This window comes from Vidua macroura, chromosome 22, assembly GCF_024509145.1.
Source record: "Vidua macroura isolate BioBank_ID:100142 chromosome 22, ASM2450914v1, whole genome shotgun sequence".
Lineage (NCBI taxonomy): Eukaryota > Metazoa > Chordata > Aves > Passeriformes > Viduidae > Vidua > Vidua macroura.
Window position 1 is genome coordinate 5,933,197 of NC_071592.1, and position 21,284 is coordinate 5,954,480.

The 21,284-nt window shown below is 51.6% G+C and overlaps 1 protein-coding gene across 4 annotated transcripts in view; it reads right to left on the minus strand.

Annotated features, from left to right (window-relative positions):
* KIRREL3 (kirre like nephrin family adhesion molecule 3) overlaps positions 1-21,284 on the minus strand; it is a 368,214-nt gene that overhangs the window by 19,546 nt on the left and 327,384 nt on the right. For all 4 annotated transcript variants that reach the window (XM_053996902.1, XM_053996900.1, XM_053996903.1 and 1 more), the window contains 3 exons: positions 6,003-6,151; positions 5,539-5,666; positions 2,461-2,587 (listed from right to left, as the gene is read on the minus strand). In XM_053996902.1, the coding sequence (XP_053852877.1) occupies positions 2,461-2,587; positions 5,539-5,666; positions 6,003-6,151 (404 nt within the window). The remainder of the gene's footprint in view (positions 1-2,460; positions 2,588-5,538; positions 5,667-6,002; positions 6,152-21,284) is intronic.

Sequence of the window (21,284 nt, forward strand, 5' to 3'; positions counted from 1 at the left end):
TTTGGATAATTTTTGGAGTGGATAGGCTGGTGGGACCACAGACTCAGAGTGGGTCGGGTGATTCCTCATTTGGGATCTCTGTGCTCGGTGGGATGGATCAGCCCCCTAAAATTCCAGGTGTCCTGATCACGGGCAGTGCAGCCAGCCCAGAACACAACTTCTCAATGCCTGATTTTTCTGTGACAGAGGGAGGCATCTGGTAATAATAGACAATTGTATCACCCTCTGGACTTAAACTCACATCAAAATATGAGGCATTCAACTTCCCCCTTGAATTACGTCAGAACAGGCTTCCAGCAGAATTCATTAGCTGGATTAGACACACTGTGCCGTGCTCTGGAGCTGGAATGCTGCTCCCGCTGCAGGACAGGCTGCCAAGCCCTGGTTCTTGGTGGATGTGGGATGTGGTGCTCAGGGGCTCAGTTCTCCTCACTTGGAGGGCCACGAGAGCATCCTGACTCAGAGGTGTGGGATTCTCCCTTGGTCCAATACCTGCAGTGACATGTTCCAACATTGTCACCTTCGGGGTGCACCAAGCCCCCAGCAGCATTCCCATGGGATGGGATGTGCAGGCAGACAGTTCCTGGCAGGTGCTCAAAGCTGAGCAGTGAACCCCATGCATGGAATTCATTTGCTCCCCATCAGTTTCCCCAGGCATAAGCTAGGAGAAAAAACCAAAAGTTGCTGGAGAGCAACTTTTCCAGTCAGTGCTGCATGCTCCAAATGCCCCGAGCCTGTGGGGAGCTCTGCTCTGCTCTCAGGGCATCCCTGTGCCTGGTAGGTGTCAGGGAAGGAGCATGTTCTTCGTGCTAATTTGTTGCTTTGTTTTCCATAAGCTCATTTAATTGTAATTAAAACCCAGCAGCTGCTGGGGAAGGAGACTGAAGGCGCCGAGGAGCTGAGTCCAAGTTGAGGGAGTGGTTGGTTTTCAGTCCCTGCTGCGTTGCCCTTGCCTTCCTTTTCTAGGATTATAGAAACCTGGAATAGTTTGGGTGGGAAGTGACCTTTAAAGGTCATCCAGTCCAACCCCCTTGTCATGACAGGGACATCTTCAGCTAGATCAGGTTGCTCAGAGCCCTGTCCTTGAACGTTTCCAGGGAACTGGGGCATCCACCATCTGCATTATCTGTGTTTGAAATCAATGCTTGCCTGAGCTCCCTCCTTATGTTCTTCTCCTGCGACAGTGAGTGGGGAGTGAAACCTGCCAGTTTGTCATGCAGGTGAGAGACAATGCAAAATTCATCCTCTGCTTACACCATTTGCAGCCCACCTGGCTCTTTCCCTGCCCTATTTATGCTGCAATTTGTTACCAGCTGCTGCGAGGTCTTGGCCAGGGCATCACGAAACTCCGGAGATGTGGCTGTGAGTCCAGGGCACATCCTGACACCGTGCTGGATGAGCCCCAAGCAGCCATGGAGGTATCCTGACAGGTATCCTGACAGGAATCCTGGCAGGAATGTTCACAAATATCCTCACAGGAATCCTCACAGGCATCCTCATGTGGGTTGGAGAGTGTGATTAGGCTGCTGGTCTTGGATCCAGACTCAATTCCCAGCTCTCCAGGTGTACAATAGAGACAACAGCACTCTCTGACCTTGCGAGGGTTTTGCAAGATTAATCTATTAAAGATTTAAAGCTGCCAGCTCCCAACTACTCAATAAACCCCTGTTGATAATAAGGAACTGTGCGGAACTGAGCAAATGTTGATTTTTTTTTTTTTTTTTGCCTTAACTTGTGCATTTCCAGGCAAAATAATGCAAAATCCATTTTACCCCAAATGCCTGGATCTCTGATTCAACTGGGGGTGGGATTTGCTCCAAAAGGAAGTATCTGAGGGGATAATTTGGGAACAGGAGCTGTCAGAGCAACAGGTCAAGGTGGGAAGGGAATCGGGGTAGGGAAGCAGGAGGGAAGGAATGGTGGAAGGGAAGCAGGAAGGAATGAATGGCAAATGGGAAGCAGGAGGGAAGGGATGGCAGAAGGGAGCAGGAGGAAAGAGACGGCAGAAAGGAGCAGGAGGGAAGGAATGGTGGAAGGGAAGCAGGAGGGGAGAGATGGCAGAAGGGAGCAGGAGGGAATGAGTGGCAGAAGAGAAGCAGGAGGGAAGAGATGGCAGAAGGGAGCAGGAGGGAAGGAATGGTGGAAGGGAAGCAGGAGGGAAGAGATGGCAGAAGGGAGCAGGAGGGAAGGAATGGCAGAAGAGAAGCAGGAGGGAAGAGACGGCAGAAGGGAGCAGGAGGGAAGGAATGGCAGAAAGGAGCAGGAGGGAAGAGATGGCAGAAGGGAGCAGGAGGGAAGGGATGGCAGAAGGGAGCAGGAGGGAAGGAATGGCAGAAGAGAAGCAGGAGGGAAGGGATGGCAGAAGGGAGCAGGAAGGAAGAGATGGCAGAAGGGAGCAGGAGGGAAGGGATGGCAGAAGGGAGCAGGAGGGAAGGGATGGCAGAAGGGAGCAGGAGGTACCGTTGACGGTGAGCGTCACCTCCCGCTCCCCCGCGCCCACCCGCGGCACCACGGCTCGGCACACGTATTTCCCGGCGTCTTCCTGGCGGACTGACTTCAGGATCAGCTTGTTCTCATTGCTCAGGACCTGAAAGAGAGGAGAGGGGCTTTCAGGTGGGCCATGAGAAGTTACAGACAAAACAAATGACCTGAGTCACCAGCTCCTGAGCATCCTTGGGAAAGCCAAGTGGATGAGCCCAAAGTCTGGCATTGCATGGAAATATCACTTGCTGCTGTTGACCAAAGAATAAAGAAACACCACAGGTGTTTTGGGGTGGAATTAGAAATCCTCTTCCTATTCATTTGAATTTTTACAAACTGCAGTTTTGCAAGAAGTTCAAGATACAAGAGAAAAATTTTGGTGGCTGCAGTGACACAGGCAGAAAAACCTCAGCGAGAACCACACTCCACACTTGCACCTCCAAATTCACAGGCACAGAGGCAGCTGCTGGGATTGGCTCGGGGATTTTAAGCCCAGAAGTGGTGGCAGAGGTGGCAGACACCTTGGAATGGGGTCTGGATACCCAGGGAAATCTCATCTGTCTTTGGCCAGCCCCCTGCTATGGACTGGCTGATGGTGTCTCAGCCCTGTTGCTGCTCTGCCCTGCTGTGCAATGAGCAGCTCTATTAAACCTGGAAAAGCACGGAAGCTGAGGGATCTGGCTGAGGCTCTCAGCAGGATCTTGGCACTGCTGGGTTTGAAAAAAAACATGGCAGATCTCAAACAGAGACAGGTTTCTGGAGCAAACTCTTTCAGTTGCCCTTGGCTTTCTCCCCCAGGGCTCTGCACATCCCATCATCTCTCATCCTCCTCAGCACCCACTGCTGGGTGAGCCTCTGGCTCTGCTGGTTGCTGCTCCCACAGCTCCTGGAATCAGCGCTGATGCAGTGGTTGCATGTGGATCTGGGTCTCCCTGTAGCAAGATGGGGGTCTCAGCCCTAACCTGGCACGAGGCAGAGGCACAGAGGGTCAGATCCTTTTTAAACCCACTGTGTTAGCATTGATTTCAGAGTTAGCCATAAAAACACCTGTGTTTACTTGGCCTCAACCTCTCTTTGGTCTCTGACTTGCTTCCTTTTTGTGAAAAAGGGAGAAAAGAAGGCAACCTTGAGGGACTTCCACCTGGTTCTGAAAATAGAGGGGAAGAAGCAGGTGTGATCCCAGATCCCACTGGGATTGCTGGGTGCTGATGGCTTTCCAAAGCAGCATCCTCTGCCAGGATCCCTCTGGGAAGATGGAGGTGGCTCTGGTGACCAGCATAACCATCTCTGGTGGGTTACACCAGCTGGAGGGTCTGTCCTGAGATCACAGAATCATGGAATTGTTTGGCTTGGAAGAGACCTTGAACACCTCGAACACATCTCCAATTCCCTGCCATGGGCAGGGACACTTTCCCCTATCCAGGGTTCCCCCTATCCCAGGTTGCTCCAAGCCCCCTCCAACCTGGCCTTGGACACTTCCAGGGATCCAGGGGCAGCCACAGCTGCTCTGGGCACCCTGTGCCAGGGCTGCCCACCCTCACAGGGAAGAATTCCCTCCCAATATCCCATCCATCCCTGCCCTCTGGCAGTGGAAGCCATTCCCTGTGTCCTGTCCCTCCATCCCTTGTCCCCAGTCCCTCTCCAGCTCTCCTGGAGCCCCTTCAGGCCCTGGAAGGGGCTCTGAGCTCTCCCTGGAGCCTTCTCCTCGCCAGGTGAGCACCCCCAGCTCTCCCAGCCTGGCTCCAGCCCTGGAGCATCTCCATGGCCTCCGCAGGACTTGCTCCAGCAGCTCCATGTCCTTCTGAAGCTGGGGGCCCCAGAGCTGGACACAGCACTGCAAGTGGGGTCTCATGAGGGCATGGTGGAAAGGCAGAATCCACTCCTTCATTCTGCTTCAAGAAGTTCCAACGTGATGGAACTCATCTGGAGAGAGGCAGATAAAAAGGGAGCAGGCAGCTGTGCCTGGGCACTGCTGAAAAGCAAAGGCAAGCCCTGATGGGGGCTGGGCTGGAGCAGGAGGGTGAGGCAGCCCTTGTCCCCAGCTCCTGCAGCCACCTCGAGGCAGCAGAACAACAGTCTGTGTGAGAGAGCCTGCAGTGATAACCCAGAGAAACAGCCACAGCAGCTGTGGGATGGGAAACCACCCAGGAATTACTGACCCACTGGGATTCCTTTGCTGATTCAAGCCATCAGCTCTCCCAGGTCTATAATTTTTTCCCAGGAGATGGCCTTCACCAAGGTCATTATGGTTTGGAAAAAGCAGCCCAGCAGTTAATGCCTCAGTGTCCCCAGGAGAAGGAGGACTCAGCCCCTCTGTGGGAGTCCAGCTCTCCAATTACAGCCTTGAGCTGGAACAGCAGCACTCCCTCCTCCACAGATCTGCCCAGATGAAGCTGGGAGATGCTTTTCAAACCCAAACCTGTGTGTGCTTCTGAATGAGTATCACATCTCAGCCCTCCTTTAGCTTTTTCCTGTGGCTTTGCTCAGACCTCCTGTCTGTAAGGAGGGATCAGAGCACCTTCTGTTTCCTGGGGCTGACTGAGCTGAGATTATGATTGGCAAAGCTCCTTAAGAGTTTCAGTACGAAAGAGACGTGGAGAAGTCTGCTGGGACAGATCCAAACTCCTCCCTGGAGCAGGCCCCAGTTGAGAGCAGGGAGTGCTGGGGTGAACATGTAGGGATGTGAAATCCCAGGCCTGGGGGGCAGAAAGGACCATGCCAGGAAGGTCCATCCCATGAAGGTCTATCCCAGAGAGGACCATCCATGGGAAGACCATCCCAGGAAGAACCATCCCAGAAAGGACTATCCTACACAGGACCATCCCAGAAGGAACCACATGCAGGTGAATTGCAGAACTGCTTCCCCTCAGTGAGGTGTTAAGTGATGCTCTGGTTCAACCCTTCTGTCCATCATCATGGAAATAAATTCCCCCACTCTTAGGACCCCTTTGCATTTGGAGGAGCCAGGAGCTCCCAGACCACACGAGTTGTGCTCCGTGGGAAGATTCCTGCAGCACCCCTGCCCTGGACGTGCCCCTGCCCCGCTGTGGTTCTTACCACGCCCGAGCCTCGCTTCATCCAGACGATGGTGAGAGAGGGGTTCCCAGTCCAGGCACAGTTGAACACCGCGTCCGAGCCCAGGTCAACCAGGAGGGACTGCGGTTCTGTCGCCATCCTGGGCCCAACTGCGCAGAGGAAACTGGAGTTACTGCCAGCCAGAAACCCCCAAACCAACCAGCTCAGAGGGAGCAGTGGTAGATCTTGATGGGGGTCAAATAAAGAAAAGCCTCAGGCAGGTGCCTGATGCAACTCCAGAGGGACCAGCTCCCCAGTGACCACCCCACGAGCTCGCAAGGAAATCACAGGTCCAACCACCAGAGCCTTTACAAAGCGTGAGCTGCAGGAGAGCCCAGCAAGTCCTGCCACCCTGGGCAAGTCAGACTGAGCTGTGTCTGCTTCCTGCTGATTTTCAGCAGCTCTGCTGAGCCTGGAAGCCGGACTCAAGCCAACAGGTTACTCACAGTAGACATCCACGGTCCTGCTGATGTTTGTGCTGCCCAGAGCATTGGTGACCTCGCAGGAGACGGGCTCAAAGAAGAACGTGTGGTCCACGATGGTTTCGTAGAAGTCACCGGAGGCTTCCTTTATAACCTGGCCTTTTTTCGCCCACCTGTTGAAGAAAACAGAGCATCACCGTGGTGCTGTTTTGTGTCTCTTGCCATGTCCACGTGTAGCTGTCACAGTGCTGGGGGCATCAGGCCCAGAGTGCCCCTGACTTCAGAAGGGACATGAGCTTGTTCGCAGCATCGTCCCCTTCCCTGGGGATTTAGGGACTACAGCCACAGGTTTTGGACAGGAGCCATCAGAGGGATGTGTACATGTACCCCTACAGGAACCTTTCCAAAAGAAGCCAACATTCTATTACCCTGTTTCACTGGGAATACACCTCATTTTTTAGGATTGTGAAGGACCTCAGTGATGGGAGGATGGGAGGAATGGGACATGGAGGGTCTCCACTTGATGGGGAATGACAGTCCCTTCCTGAATGCTTGCCAACAACACTACTGGTCCTTCCTCATCAAAACTACTAAAAACATTTTCTGCTGGCCCCCCTGCTTTGGCCGTTTTCTTCCTTTTTTCTTTTTATTTTCCCCAGTCAAAGAGAACTTTATCCCTTTAAGGCAGCTGAAATAACATTTCCCGAAAAGCCAAGCTGGCATTTGCAACACTGCAACTTGCAAATTGTCTTGGAGAACAAGCTGTCAACTCAGCACTTGAATTAAGCCCTGTTTGCCAAACAATGAGCAAATGTGACCTAATGGGGCACCATCTGGCAACCTGCCACTCGGGAACGGGTGGGAAAGGCGGGAGATGCTGTCAGGCGGTGTGAAACTCCAGCCACTCTTTGGGCAAGGGAAAAAAAGCCTGGGAAAAAAACATATAATAATCCTCCCCAAACAACTGACAGGTAAATTGGAAGGAAGAGGGTTTCCCTGAGGAGTCTCTGCCTTGTTGTTTTGGGGCTGCCCTTCTGGTTGTGCTGGATGGGTTGGGAAGGATGCAGGCACTGGGAGCTGGGCTCTGGAGAGAGGAAGGAGCCGCTGAGGCTGCTCCCCACATGGGGTCGGTGGGGTGGTTTGGGGAAAGCTGTCCCCTTCAAGGCAAGCAGCTCCTGGTCCTCCCAGCGGCTTCCTGCTTCCCTCTGCTTGTTCCTGTCACTCTGCCGCGGTTCCCCACTGCTTGAATACTGCCCCAAAGGCAGCCAAGGACAATTGGAGCTGCAGGGAGCTCCTGCTGAAGGTGCATAGGCACTGATGTGCCTCTGTGGGGCTGGAGAGAGAGCAGAATGCTCATCCATGGCAGGCTGGAGAACACCCTGAGTGCTGCCAGAGCCAGTTCCCCGAGCGCCTGCTACTGTGAACCCTGGTGACCTGCTCAGCCTCCCCCGTGGTGACACAGCGCTCTGAGAGGTGTTCCCGAGTGATGGAAGTGATTTGTATGCACTGACCTGCCCTCGCCTTCCATTTATCTTTGCACTTCTAACAGATGCTGACTGGCCACTTCAGCTTCCCTCCTCTGCCTCCCTCGCCTCCCCCTCCAATAATTAATCAGGAGATGCCGGTTTTATTTCTAGGGCTGCACTTCGTGTGTTAATGAGGGAGGTTCTGTATGGAAAAACCTGTGCAAACAGAGCCTTCCAGGTGCTGCTCCAAAGGTCTGAATGGGCAGTGGTGCTTTGGTGATGCCTTTCTCCTCCCAGAGGGAATTGCAGCCCAAGCCAAGCAGCATCCTGCTTCCCTGCCTCCGACGGATCCGCCTTGCCCTGCTGCCTCCCTGCCCCAGGAACGCTGCTGCCCGTTGTGGGGGGCACCTGACAGCGCTGTGGCAGCAGCTGCTCCCTTGGGATGGGGCAGCAGAGGCACGGGGGCATCTGCCAGAGGCCTGGTACCTCATGGCCAGAGCTTAGCACAGCTTGTGGGATGGAGAGGAGGCACGACCCTGACAGCTCCTGTTTGGTTCGCTGGTCCAAAAGGCCTGAATTCAGATCTCAGGAACTGCGGATGAATGAATGCAAAGAGGGAGGGAGGGAGGGAGGGAGGGAGGGAGGGAGGGAGGGAGGGAGGGAGGGAGGGAGGGAGGGAGGGAGGGAGGGAGGAAGGAAGGAAGGAAGGAAGGAAGGAAGGAAGGAAGGAAGGAAGGAAGGAAGGAAGGAAGGAAGGAAGGAAGGAAGGAAGGAAGGAAGGAAGGAAGGAAGGAAGGAAGGAAGGAAGGAAGGAAGGAAGGAAGGAAGGAAGGAAGGAAGGAAGGAAGGAAGGAAGGAAGGAAGGAAGGAAGGAAGGAAGGAAGGAAGGAAGGAAGGAAGGAAGGAAGGAAGGAAGGAAGGAAGGAAGGAAGGAAGGAAGGAAGGAAGGAAGGAAGGAAGGAAGAGTGACAGGGAAACTCCAGCTGGTGAATGGGGAAACGCCCCATGCTCTTTGTCAGGAATATTTCTGCTCCATTAAGCTCCTTTTACAACTTTGTCCCTGTAGAGATTCCCAGTCATGAGCAGTTTTCCAGCCTCTGGAGAGACCTGTTCTGCTCCTCAGGTGCTCAAGGGAGGCAGCAGGTACATTAAGCCATTTTTTTTTCAGCAGTCAATGGGACAGGGCATGGCACCAAACTTTTGGGACAATCCAGAGCTTCTCTTGTGCCAGGCACTTCCCTGGTTATTTTGCACAAATCCACTCTCCCTGCTGTGCAAAGGACAAGAAGGAGGCTTCAAGATGAGGATAAAAATGACTTGTGGGGTCATGTCCTTACACCTGCCTGCAGTTCATCCTCACAATGTTCCCAGAGAGCACTGGGAATTGGAACCAGATGGAGAAGTGTCTGGAAGTGGGTTTGAGCTGGGCAGAGCTCAGATGAGGTCCTTCTGGATGTTGCAAAACAGAACAAGGTTTCCAAGAGCTGCTTGGGAAAACACCCCCAACAACCGTGGCATGGTGCTTCATGGATTTGTTCAAAACCCATTGCTGCTGCAAAACTGGATTTCCTGATGTGTCACAAACACCAATTTTTTGTGCTTCAGCAGAGATCAAGGTTCTTGCTCCAGTTTTCCAAGGCTTAACATTGCTAAATCAATGTGGCAGAACGAGCAGTATGGATCTTTTATAATGTCAAATTGGTTTTTAATAATGGCAACTGATAACCCTCTTGTAAAGCTTCCTGTGACGGGCTCATGGACAGCCAGAAGGCAACTTACTGAGGGTTTTAACGAGCCCATAACGTGCCTTGCTCACCTATTAACCATTCAGTTGTTATTAATAAACAGAACCTCAATAAAACAGAGCAGAGAAGATGGGAGGATGCTCCTGCAGCCCCATCCACCACCTCCACTGCTGCGGCTCTCTGTGATTTCCTCCTCCTGTCTCCGTGGCCGTACTGCACCAAGACTGGCTCCCAGCCAGCGCTCCTGGTCCTGCCAGCCTGGAGATCAGGGGCTCCTTTCGTTTATGTTGTTCCCTTGAAGGTATTTATAGATTGCAAATGTGCCACCCAGGGTCTTTTCCAGACTATATAAATTTACCTGCTTTAGTCTCTCCCTGGATGACTTGGCCACTAACTCGCCTGTCACTGCTTGTGCTGATTTTCACCCCTGGCCAGACTCCACTGCGGGGGCAGGGCTGGGCAGGGGGGCTCCCCTGTGCCAGGAGAGAGGTGAGGCTCTGTCTCCGGGGATCCTGCCCATAGGACCTGTTTCTGTGACTCCCTTGGGCTCTCCAGGCTGAGGGGTAGCACAGGCAGAGGGGATGCCATGGGACCCATCCCAGTGCCCCTGTGCCTCTCAGGTGGTCCCCACAGGGTGACTGTGGGGTGCCTTCATTTCCTGCCCTCTACCACTGACAGGCATCTTTGGAGTACCCAGCTCCAAACTGACCCCTGCTCCCACCATCCCATGTCACATGACCAGTGCAGATCATAGAATCATAATCCCAGAAGGGTTTGGTGTGGAAGTGATCTTAAAGCTCATCTTGTCCCATGGGCAGGGACACCTTCCTCTGTCCCAGGTGTCTCCAAGCCCTGTCCAGCCTGGCCTTGGACACTTCCAGGGATCCAGGGGCAGCCACAGCTGCTCTGGGCACCCTGTGCCAGGGCCTGCCCACCCTCCCAGGGAACAATTCCTTCCCAATATCCCATCCATCCCTGCCCTCTTGCAGTGGGAAGCCATTCCCTGTGTCCTGTCCCTCCAGGCCCTTGTCCAAAGTCTCTTTCCAGCTCCCCTGGAGTCCCTTTAGGCACTGGCAGGGGCTCTGAGCTCTCCCTGGAGCCTTCTCCTCTCCAGGTGAGCACCCCCAGCTCTCCCAGCCTGGCTCCAGAACAGAGATGTGCAGATTTTCTCATCTTCATTTCTTTTCACCGAGCACCATCTCAGTCTGTGTCCCCAGATGGGCATTTCTTCCCCCCGTGGGCTGGGTTTCATTCTGTTGTTTCCTTTCTCATATTTCTAATGTGCTTTTGTTTTCCTCTGGCCTCTCTGGAGGGAGTACCAGGTGCCTCCCAATTCAGTATCTTCTGCAAATTGAATTTGCTCGGGTGATGGAAGAAAACAAATTTCAACCAGGAAAGAGATATTTTGATCCAAGTTTCAAAGGGGTTATTACAGTCAGCACTGAAAGCTGGTGATTAAAGAATGAACAAAAAATAGAATACCTGCAGTGGGTCCTTTTAACACTGAAGAGAGAGGGAGGAACTTTTCTAAGGAGATATTCTTCAGGGAAATAGCATTTTTCTGACTCCATCGATTGCTTCCCAGCTAAGAGTACACACAAGCAAATAAGAGAGGACAGTTTGGGATTTGTCAGCTCCTAAACAATGCCGGGGCTTTGTTTTGGTTTTCACGTCTTAGTGTTTTTTCCTCTTCTGCTTCTGAAGGAAACCTGCCACAAGCTGGGATGACACATCTGTGCCTCTTCCTGTGGGATGCTCAGCTGTGTCTCCTTCTGCACAAAGGGTTTTGCCCAGCAGTTCCATCCCCTTTTCCCATGAATCCTGGTTCTGGCTGAGCTTCCAGGCTGGTGGAGCCCCTGGAGAGCTCCCCATGCTCCCAGTGAGAGCACAGCAAACCCCACAGGGTGTCAGTCTGTGCAGGAGCGTTCTAACACGCACGTCATCCCTCACCTGAATGAACATCTCCCTCTGTCTGCCCTACATTACAACAAGGGTTTGTAATCCTTCAACACTCAGCGTGTGGGAACAAACTACTGACTTCCCAGCCCTGGGGAAGCTGTAGGACTCAACAAAATCTTCTTTAGAAAGGTTTTCATCAGGGCACGGCTCCTTACAGCAGCACAGGGACTCCTGGGGGTCAACACGGGGCTGCTGGGGCTTGCTGGGCTCTGAAAAGCCCCATCAGGCACTGCACAAATCCACCCTGAAGGTTCCGAGGGAGGATTTTGGAGCTGCCAGCAGCTCTGAACCAGCACTCCTGGCAGCGCGGCTGCTCTGGTGGCGAATAACCCGGGAAGTGGAGTGTGTCGTCGGTTTTAATTAACAATGCAAAATAAAGTGGTTGCTTGCCATATAAATCGTGTTTACTAAGAATTACTTAAAATAGATAAATATTTTCTTGGACGCATTTTAATTGCTTAATAAAAGTACCAAGAACACCCACAAATGCCTTAAATAAATGCATGGCTCAGGGAAAGAATTAATTAACATTTCATTCCTGGGAATGGCTATTAATTGCTACAAATTGCTCAGAGAATGGGTTTTGTTGCTTTATTGCCAGCAGTACCTTCAGTTCCTGGTGTGTGATGTGGCAATCCCCTCCTCTCACCCTCACAGGAGAGCTGTCCCCAGCGGGATGCTGTGAGCACCACCCCAAATCCCCCGAGGCCCCAGAGCCTTGGTAACCTCCACAGGATGGATGTTTTGAGGATGACATTCTGGCATCTTTTGGAGGTCCAAAGGGGACAGGCACAATGGATGGCTCCTGCTAGTGACAGCCTTGTGAGAAATGATGGAGTGAGGTTCCCAGCCCGAGCGGTGTCACGGTACCCCCCGCGCGGCTGCGGCGTGATGCATCGCACAAATTATTTCTTTATTACGAGTAAATTTTCATAATGGTGATGTATTGGGTTGTTCCTCTTCTCCCTTCCTAATGAAGATGTGTGGGGCTCGTGTGGCTCCTCCGCCTCCCCCTCTGAGTGTGGGTTCATTTATCAGCAGCAGGCCCTGGGTAACCTCTCCCCATCTGAATTACACGGCTGGGCCCTCCAGCTTGGGATTCATCCAGCTCAGAGCCCTGAGAATTCTGGCTGGGCCTCGAGCACGGGGTCTGGGCTGTGGAATCACAGAGCCAGGGAATTGTTCAGGTTGGAAAGGAGCTCTGAGATCATCAGTCCAACTGCTAACCCAGCAGTGCCAAGGTTTCACTAGCCTGTGGCCCTAAGCACCACAGCCACACGGGGTTTTTAACACTTCCATGGATGGTGATCCCACCACTGCCCTGGGCAGCTTGTGCCAATGCCTGACAACCCTTTCCATAAAAAAATCTTCTCTAATGTCCAACCTAAACCTGATCTAGGGCAACTTGAGGCCATTTCCTCTTGTCCTGTCCCTGTTCCCTGAGAGCAGGGCCCGGCCCCCCGCCCCCTCCTGTCAGGAGCTGTGCAGAGCCACAAGGTCCCCCCTGAGCCTCCTTTTCTCCAAGTTGAGCCCCTTTCCAGCTCCCTCAGCCTCTCCTGGTGCTCCAGACTCTTCCCCAGCTCTGTACCCATCTCTGCACATGCTCCAGCACCTCAGTGTCTTTTCTTGTAGTGAGGGGCCCAAAATTGGACACAGGATTTGAGATGTGGCCTCACCTGTGCTGACTAGAAGGGAAGAAAGCACACGGAAAGGTATTTCCTTGTGTATCGTATCCATTGTACTCAAGGAAATGTTTCCAAGCCTCCAGCTCCCATCATGACAAACCTCCCTGCACAAACAGCTGCTGCAGTGATCACCTCTTCCCAAACCTCTCTATCCCAATTTAGGGATCTTGGCTCCACCACAAAGTGAACCTCGAGTTCTAATGGTGGACATGCCACAGCTCAATTGCAAAGATGCCAACTTTACTCATCTCCTTATCTCCGCCTGCCTATTCCCCTCCCGCCTTTTTAAAAAAAAAAAATTTTAAAAGAAATAAACAAGGAGAAAGATTGCAACCTTTCCCCAAATTTCAGACTTTTACCCCTGACAAGGACATGTTTGGTGTCTGATTGCGCTCCCCACGATGCACCAGTTGCTGCTACTGGGTTTGGATTGTTTTTAAACACTCTGGGATTTTGATGATAATAATAACACCTCAGTGCAGAGGAAAATTCTGGCTTGATTTTCCATCTCATCTTGGCTCCAGTGCTCCCACTCCTGCCAAGCCAGGAGGCTGGGATGAGCCTGATTGCTCATCAGCTGCAGTCTTCAAGGGCAGTGCCTGGGTTTTGCATCTCCTCCTCACCATCAGCACATCCCGTGGGTGGGAAAAATCCATGAGGAACTACTTAGAGCTCCTCAAATCACACCTGAAGATGTTCAATGAGAGTTCAGCTCTGAGGAGAGCACTGGGGTTCTGGAGGAGAGATTATCAGGGACACCCTGGGGTCAAGTCTGCTGCCCAAGGCACAGGAACCTGAAAGAAGTGGGGTGAGAAGGTTTCTCTCTCCCAGATGACACAATTAAAGCCATGTCACCAATCCATGCACCCACCATGGTTCATTTTGGGTGAGAAACCAATCAAAACAGTCTTTCTCTCAGCACAGTGATCGGAACAAATTGGCTGCAGAAGCGAGAGGGAGAAGTAAACAAAGCTGTTAACTTGTCAATGACTTGACTGATCAGCCGTGGGGAATGGTTGGAGAGGGCTGATGAGCCGTGCAGGTAATCAATGGACCGGCACTGCTGGGGCTGCAGCTGGGCTGCACAGAGCTCCAGAGACTCGGAGGGGCCTGTGAGCCCACGGGCAGGGCTTGGCCGGGCACTGTGGGGAATAAAACCTGCCCAAAATTGCACGTGCACCTCAGCGTGTGCAGAGCGGAGCACTGGAGGATTATGGATGCAGGCAGGGTGTCCTGGGTTGTAAGATGTGGTTTGGGAGTATTCTATTTGCCATCTGTCAGAGCTGGGGCAGTTCTCTGCTGTTCATTGGGCAGTTTTTTCTTTATCTCTCCACAACCAATCCTCCCTCCAGGAGATCTCTTCTGTTCATGGGCCATTAATTATTAATGATCTCCTGTTCATGGCCAGTGAGTGCCCCTGCATGGCTGAGAAAATTCCATCATCCCATGGGGAGAGGCCCCGCCCAGGGGAGGAGCCAAGCATTCCTACCTGGATCCAATCTGACCTTGGAACAGCACAGCAGCCTTTGCCCACTGCATTCCCAGAGGAGCAGCTTTCTGCCCCACTGCATTCCCAGAGGAGCAGCTTTCTGCCCCACTGCATTCCCAGAGGAAGCCCAGGCCCATCTCCAGCAGCCCTGGAGCTTCAGAGGAAAACTCCAGCCTTGTCCAGGATCCTGCTCCAGCAGAAGCACAGCTGGCACTGCAGGAGGGCTGAGCCCCCATGGAATGGCACTGCTGCCACCACCCTGACCCACAGCCTGCCAGGGCCTGCTCTCACTCTGGCAATGTTTTTTTTTTTTTTTTTTTTTTTTTTTTTTTTTTTTTTTTTTGGTACTGTTGCATTTGTATTTTTAATTTTCCTAGTAAAGAACTGTTATTCCTACTCCCATATTTTTGCCTGAGAGCCTCTTAATTTCAAAAATTATAATAATTTGGAGGGAGGGGGTTTGCATTTTCCATTTCAAGGGAGGCTCCTGCCTTCCTTAGTGGACACTTGGCTTTTCAAACCAAGACAGAGGGGTTGGCCAAAGCCCATCCCACTGTGCCACCCTGGCTCCTTCCCTGCACCAGGGGCTGGGAAGGACCCTCATCCCTCCCTTGGAAGGAAACCAGAGAGGCCTCTGGAAAAACTGTCAGTGTTTCAAAGGGAAAGCATCAAACTTCATGGACTGGATGATTCCTTCTGCAAGTCTAGCTGTTTTCGTGACAGATCAAAACAAAATGCAGATGCTTTAGATGTGCTGTTTTAATCCCACTGTTTAAACCCCCCCCTCCTCCTCCACCCCATCATATGACAGGGCTGGGCACCAAACCTGTCCCCATTAATCCCTGTTTGGCACTTCTCTTGCCACTACAGATGTTCTGGCCCCCTCCTCTTTTACAAATTCAGCCTCTTCCACAAGAACTTCTTATCCCTCTAAGGAGGGGACTTCAGATTTAAGAATCTTTGACCCCAGAGTCATGGAATCATATGAAAATTGTACTTCTCCCCCCCCAGGTTAAATTATGCACATTAAATTCCTCATTTTAATGCATGCAGAGAAAGTTTAAAACCATTCAGAGTATGACAGCCAGCTGCCAAAACTGCTTATCCTGGGGAAATACTGGGGATGTGAGTCACTCCCCAGTCCTGGATGAGCTTGGAGGTGTCACCTCTCCTCGGGGAGTTTTTTACCCCTTTGGCAGTGATGCTGCATTTCATTTTTCCTGCCTACATCATCTTGACTTACCCTGGCACACAATAGACATGACTAATAGCTTAACTATTATTTTGGGTAATCCAATTTAATCACGTGGTTTGTGTTTTTTCAAATCGTTTAACAGGATTAGCCCTTTCTGGGGTCTTCCTACCCCACTCCACCCCCGTAGCAGAATGTCTTTAGCCAGATTTATGGATGCTGGCATGTTGAAGAGCTAATTCTCTGCCGTATTTATCCTCCTCCTCAGTGCAAAGTGAATCTTAGTGCTGTGAAGCTGCTTGAACTTGCCTTTCCCTCTATTCTAGTTCTTATTTTCCACCTGTGTTTGAGACCTTTGCAACTTTACACCTTAATGTGGAATTCCTTTGAGATTGTCAGGGAAAAGACAATGGTGAATGGAGACAGAAACTCACAGGTCTTCATCAGCATAAGAAAGCTGCTGTTTGGGGATCTTGAAAGTAGTGCTGGGCTGGGACCTTGTGTTCCAGATCACTGGAGCTGCCAACTCCACACATTTCAGGGCAGAAATTATTGGCACAGAAGGCAGGAATGGCTCATGCCTTTCTGCACATGGAACTCACGCAACAGAGAGTTGCTGGGTGTCTGGGTCTTCTCCAAGGATTTTCTTTTTCTTGGCTGGCTCTTAAAGCTCCCCTGAGGCTTTGACCTGGTCCTGAGTTTGAGATGTTTTCAAAGGCTTTGTGGTTTGATGTCTGCAGCATGAGAGGGTCTGCCCTCTCTCTGGCATGGCAAGAGGAGACAGACCTCGGGCCAAGTTTGTATAAACTCTTCAAGGATGGTGGCCAACCTTGGACATGTCAAACAGCCCAGGCAATGCTTTGGGCCACCAAAAATGGTGCCCACCAGCCTGAGCTGGCTCTGTCTGACTTTCCAGCCCCAGCAGTGGCCCTAAAGCCCCTCCTTCCCTATGACAACCACTGTTTCCATCCCATTGCTCAGGCTTGTTCCTTGTGCTCTGACTCCTGGCATGTCCTCAGGTTGGTGTGAGGCACAGCTCCTTCTCTGGCAGGTTCTCTGGCCTGCCCTGCCAGAACAGTTAATTATTCAGGGCTCAACTGTGTCTAGATCAGATGGTTCACGTTAGGATTATCAACAGGATATCAGGTTCACGTTAGGATTATCAACAGAGGCAGCTGAGTCACCTGGGTGAGATGGGCTGAGCCCTCATTTTGCAGGACTCTCCTCACAGAAGATGCCAAGGGCTGGGATTTCTGTGTAAGGAACTTGGGTTTCTGCTGGCTGGAGTGTGAGCAGCTTGGGGATCTGGCAAGTCATGAGGAGGAATAATAAATATCCAAAGTGCATTCCCTTGTGCTAATGCAAACACACAACTCACAGGGGAGTAGAATAAAGCTAGGAGTTCACAAAAAATCTGTTCATCTTTTCAATATGAAGTTCATCCATGGAATCACAGAATTGCTCAGTTTGGAAAAGACTTCCAAGATCATTGGGCGTTACTTGGCACTGCCAAGGCCACCACTACCCATGTCCCCAAGTGCCACAGCTACACACCTTCTAAATCCCTCCAGGTATGGGGACTCCACCACTGCCCTGGGAAGACTGTGCCAAGGCTGTTGAGCCTTTTTGGGGAAGAAGTTGTTCCTAACACCAAATATAAACCTCTGCTGATGCAACGTGAGCTTGTTTATTCTTATTCTATTACCTGTTACTTGAGACAAGAAACCAACCCTCACCTCACTACAACCTCCTTTCAGGCAGCTCTAGAGAGCAATAAGGTCTCTCCTGAGCTTCCTTTTCGCCAGCTGAAACAACCCCAGCTCCCTGAGCCATCCATCAGTCCAGCCATCCATCCATGCCCAAAATTCTGGTCAAGTCTCTCTTCTATCACAAGCCTCTGGAATGCCCTTGACACCCTGGCACAACTCTGCCCTTCTCAGCCATGTCACAGGAAAACAACCCAGTGTGGCTGTGTCCTGGTACAACAAACTGACTCAGAGAGCTCTGTGATTATCTATCAACTTCTCCATAAAACAGCATGAAACAGTATTAAAAAAAAAAAAAAAAAAAAAAAAAAAAGCCATCTCCAAAAGTAACAACCATGAAGTTCTTCACTACCCACTTCAGTAACAAAGTGGAGCTAAGCAATAAATGCTGGTTGATAATTTACAAACAACTTTCTAGCCCAGGGACAACACCCTGCCTTTTCTCTTTGCTTTAATATTTGCCAGCAGCTTCTAGAGCAGAACAGAAAGCCAAGGGTATTTTTGGGACGTGAAATGAACAGGGTTACTCCCCAAGCCCAGAACTCCTTTGGGGTCTCTCTGGGATGGGGTGTGCAAGGGTAGGTGCTGTGTACCCCACACAGTTGTGCCAAGATAACTCCATGCCAGGTGGAGAGGATGTGTCCTCGGCACAGGCGCCACTGTCATGCAGGTTTGGGGAGGAAAGGCTCCCCTGCCCCAGCTCAGCCTGAGCCAGCTTGGCCCTTGCTTCTCTTTTTGCTGTTTCCTGATGAACTCAGCCTGACCTCCCAGCTCCAGCTCAGCAGTGGATCCAGCAGCTGAGCCCTCTGACTGCCTGTGTCTGGTCACGGTACTGGGGAAGTCAGCAGGACACGTGGTGCTGGAGGGCATGTGGGACCCACTGGGTTTGTTGTGGGACACCAGCACCCCTGGGCTTTCCCATGCTCCTGCCATGACTGCTGGCCTACATTTTGCAGCTCTCCTGACCGCTCTGTTGGCAGAGACATCTCCAAGGGTGGCACTTGGGGAATGAGTCAAATGAACAACAACTGATGCTGCTGCAGTCACCAGATCCCCACTGGTTTACTTGGGGCAGAGACAGTGACAGAAGTAGATGCTCACAGATTTGTCCTCCATTTAAACACACCTCTAGCCCCCACAATCTGCAATAAAGGAGAACAGAGGGAATCAAGGAGTGGAATCCCTTAGCACAGCTCCTGCAGGGCTGTGGTGGGTGCCACCTCTGTTCCTCATCCTCCTTGCCCACTCTGCTTCATCCTTCATGCCTCGCTCGTCCCTGGTCACATTCCTCCCTTTCTGGCAGAAAAGCCTCAAACAGAGCTGAAGGCCTCTTAAATCAACGTCTTTCCTGACTCAGAAGCTGTAAGAGGATTCATTATTTATGTGGCAGAAACACAAAAGCTTAGCATATTTTAAGCTGTCTGAAACAACTTCAAGGCAACTCTTCCTCTGTCTTCTTTTTTTTAACAAAACACATTGAGATGTCTCTGAACCGAGCGGCAGGGGAAACTGTTTTTTTTTAATTCCAAAAGATAAAATAATATGTACAGATTGAGGGAGAGAATGAAAAAAACCCATGATCTAGCCTAGGGATCACCAAGGAATGCCCATCAGGGGATGTTGCCTGTGAGGTGTTGCCATAATCCTTGGACAGACTCTACTGTGACATGGCATTGATGTTCTGGCAGTGGGAGAGGTCAAGGAGACAGCTCTGCTCCTTCACAAGCACAAGCAGCCGTATCCTTCAGAGGCAGCAGCAGAGGAGGTGCTGGGTGTCTTTTCTTCCCCTCTTTCTCCCCATTTTTACATTTTCAATTTAGTCACAGCATCTCTAATTTCCTTAGATCTGAAGCCACCTCGTGAGACTGGAAGGGAACGATATAGAAGAAAGATGAGGGGAAAAAAACCACCAGTAATCTTGTAAAAGTCAGTTTTGAAAAATCAATTTTCTTGTGTGACAAGATTTGCTTAAGGCTTTTCGTTCTGTGAAATCAGCCCATCATCCTGCGGGAGCGCATGAAGGAAGTGGCAAGTGTGGTTTGGAATAACTCAGATTAAAGACTGCTAAATTAGGCTCAAAAAGCTGCCACTTCTTGCAAAGGGAGAGGAGATCTGGCCAGAGGAGGCAATGATGCTCCCTTCCCAGCTCCAGGAGCGTCTTGAGGGAGGGGTGACTGACAAGGCTGGGAACACACAAGCCCAACCCTAACGTCTGCTGGAAATGAGATGGAGACAGGTTCACTCTAATGCCGGGAAAGGGATGGAGCAGAGTTTGGAAAACTCACGATGCTGCCGACTCCTGGCTTACTGGTGGTCCTGGCTGGGATGGAGATGAGCAGCACCATGGGACACCCCATGTTTCTGTGAGCTCTCCTGGAACACTCAACCCCCTCTGGCAGCCCCTCCATCCAGCCCTGGGCTGGCTGCTCCATCACTCTTTGTTCTGGTACCTTGCATCATCTCTACCTCAGGATGGTGCTCACCAGTACAAAGCGTTTTCCTTCCCCCCGCCTTTCCCCCCTCCATCAGTCTCTCTCCCCTCTACACTCTCTCCTAATTAGTTCGAGCTGCCTCCGAACATCTCCCACCCGCTTGTTCCCATTACCTTGACAAGCCAGGGAATGGAAAGACAAATCTCCCTGTCCTCACACCTCCATGAGCGAAGGCTCTTCCAACCCTGTCTTCCCAGTTTCACCTGGAGCTCTGTGCCTTGGCAGAGCCCCCCCAACAGCCCAGTCTCACTTCCCAGCTGCAGGGATAGTTGTGCCTTTTATTTTACTTTATTTCCTTTTTTTAAAGCCTGTCTCTCCACCTGCCAACCAGCCACACTCCGCTCCCTGTCACGGGGAGCTGGCAGATGGGGCTGATGCATCACGAAGGAGATCTGAAGCATTCATTTCCTGGTATTTTTTTTTTTTTCCCCAGCTTTCATTTTCACTTCAGAGCAAAGGTCCAGTTGTCTGGGAGGAAGCTACAAAGACAAACCCAGGCAGGAAAACAGAGATAGTCAGGAAAAATGTTACAGTGCCGATAACTTGAGACCCCGGTGTGCTTTGCATTTATTTCAACTCCTGCTTTAGCTGCATTTTGCTATGTCTATAAATTAGATTTATTCTGTCACTGCTGTGAAATGCCTGCGGGCCCCTTCCCCACTCCAGCTTCTCTTCCCTCCCCTGCCAAGTTTGGCTGCGGGAGGCAGCAGGAGAGGTGACAGCCCTGCCGAGGGACAACATATGGGCTCACAGCGTCCTGCCGCTGGACAGACGGCAGCCTCGGCCACTGCAGCGGGAGGGAGCAGATGGGAGCGGGGGAGGAGGGCCACAAAAACTGCACACTGGCAGAAATGAGAACTTTCCCAGGCTGGACTGGAGGAGGGAGCTGGCTGGGGGGGAGAAGGTCCAAAGTGTGCCAAGAAATGGCAGCAAAACCAAACTGACCATTCTGTTTCAAGATGCTGAAATGCCTCTGGTCTGGACCAGACATTTGTTGAGCTGCTCCCCACCTCATCTCTCTGCAGCTTTCTGGGCAGCTGGGACCCCTGAGACTCTGCAGAACCTCTTGTGGGGCTGCCCCAGATCATAGAATCCCAGAAGAGTTTGGGTGGGAAAGGCTCTTAATGCTCATCACATTCCAACACCTTCCACCAGACCAAGCTGCTCCAAGGCCCATCCAAACCAGCCTTGAAAGGGTCCCTGTGCAGTCCCTGGAGGAGAAGTCTGGGTGATTTTCCTGTGAGTGGGGCACTGAGTGCAATGAAAGTGGAGAAAAGTGTCTCTGCACCCACAGACTTCACACCTTGCCTGCAGCCACTGGGGCTCTGCAGCATTCCAAACTCCTGACATTCCCTTTTAAATATTAAGAGAGGCATGACTGTAATTTAATAAGAGTTAATATGGCAGATCCTCCTCCCTTGGCCAGTCTGGTTGGGGTCTTGGTGATCAGAAGCTCTGGGAATGCAAGGCACGAAGGGTTGGTCATTTTTATCCTGGGCCTTCCAGGAACAG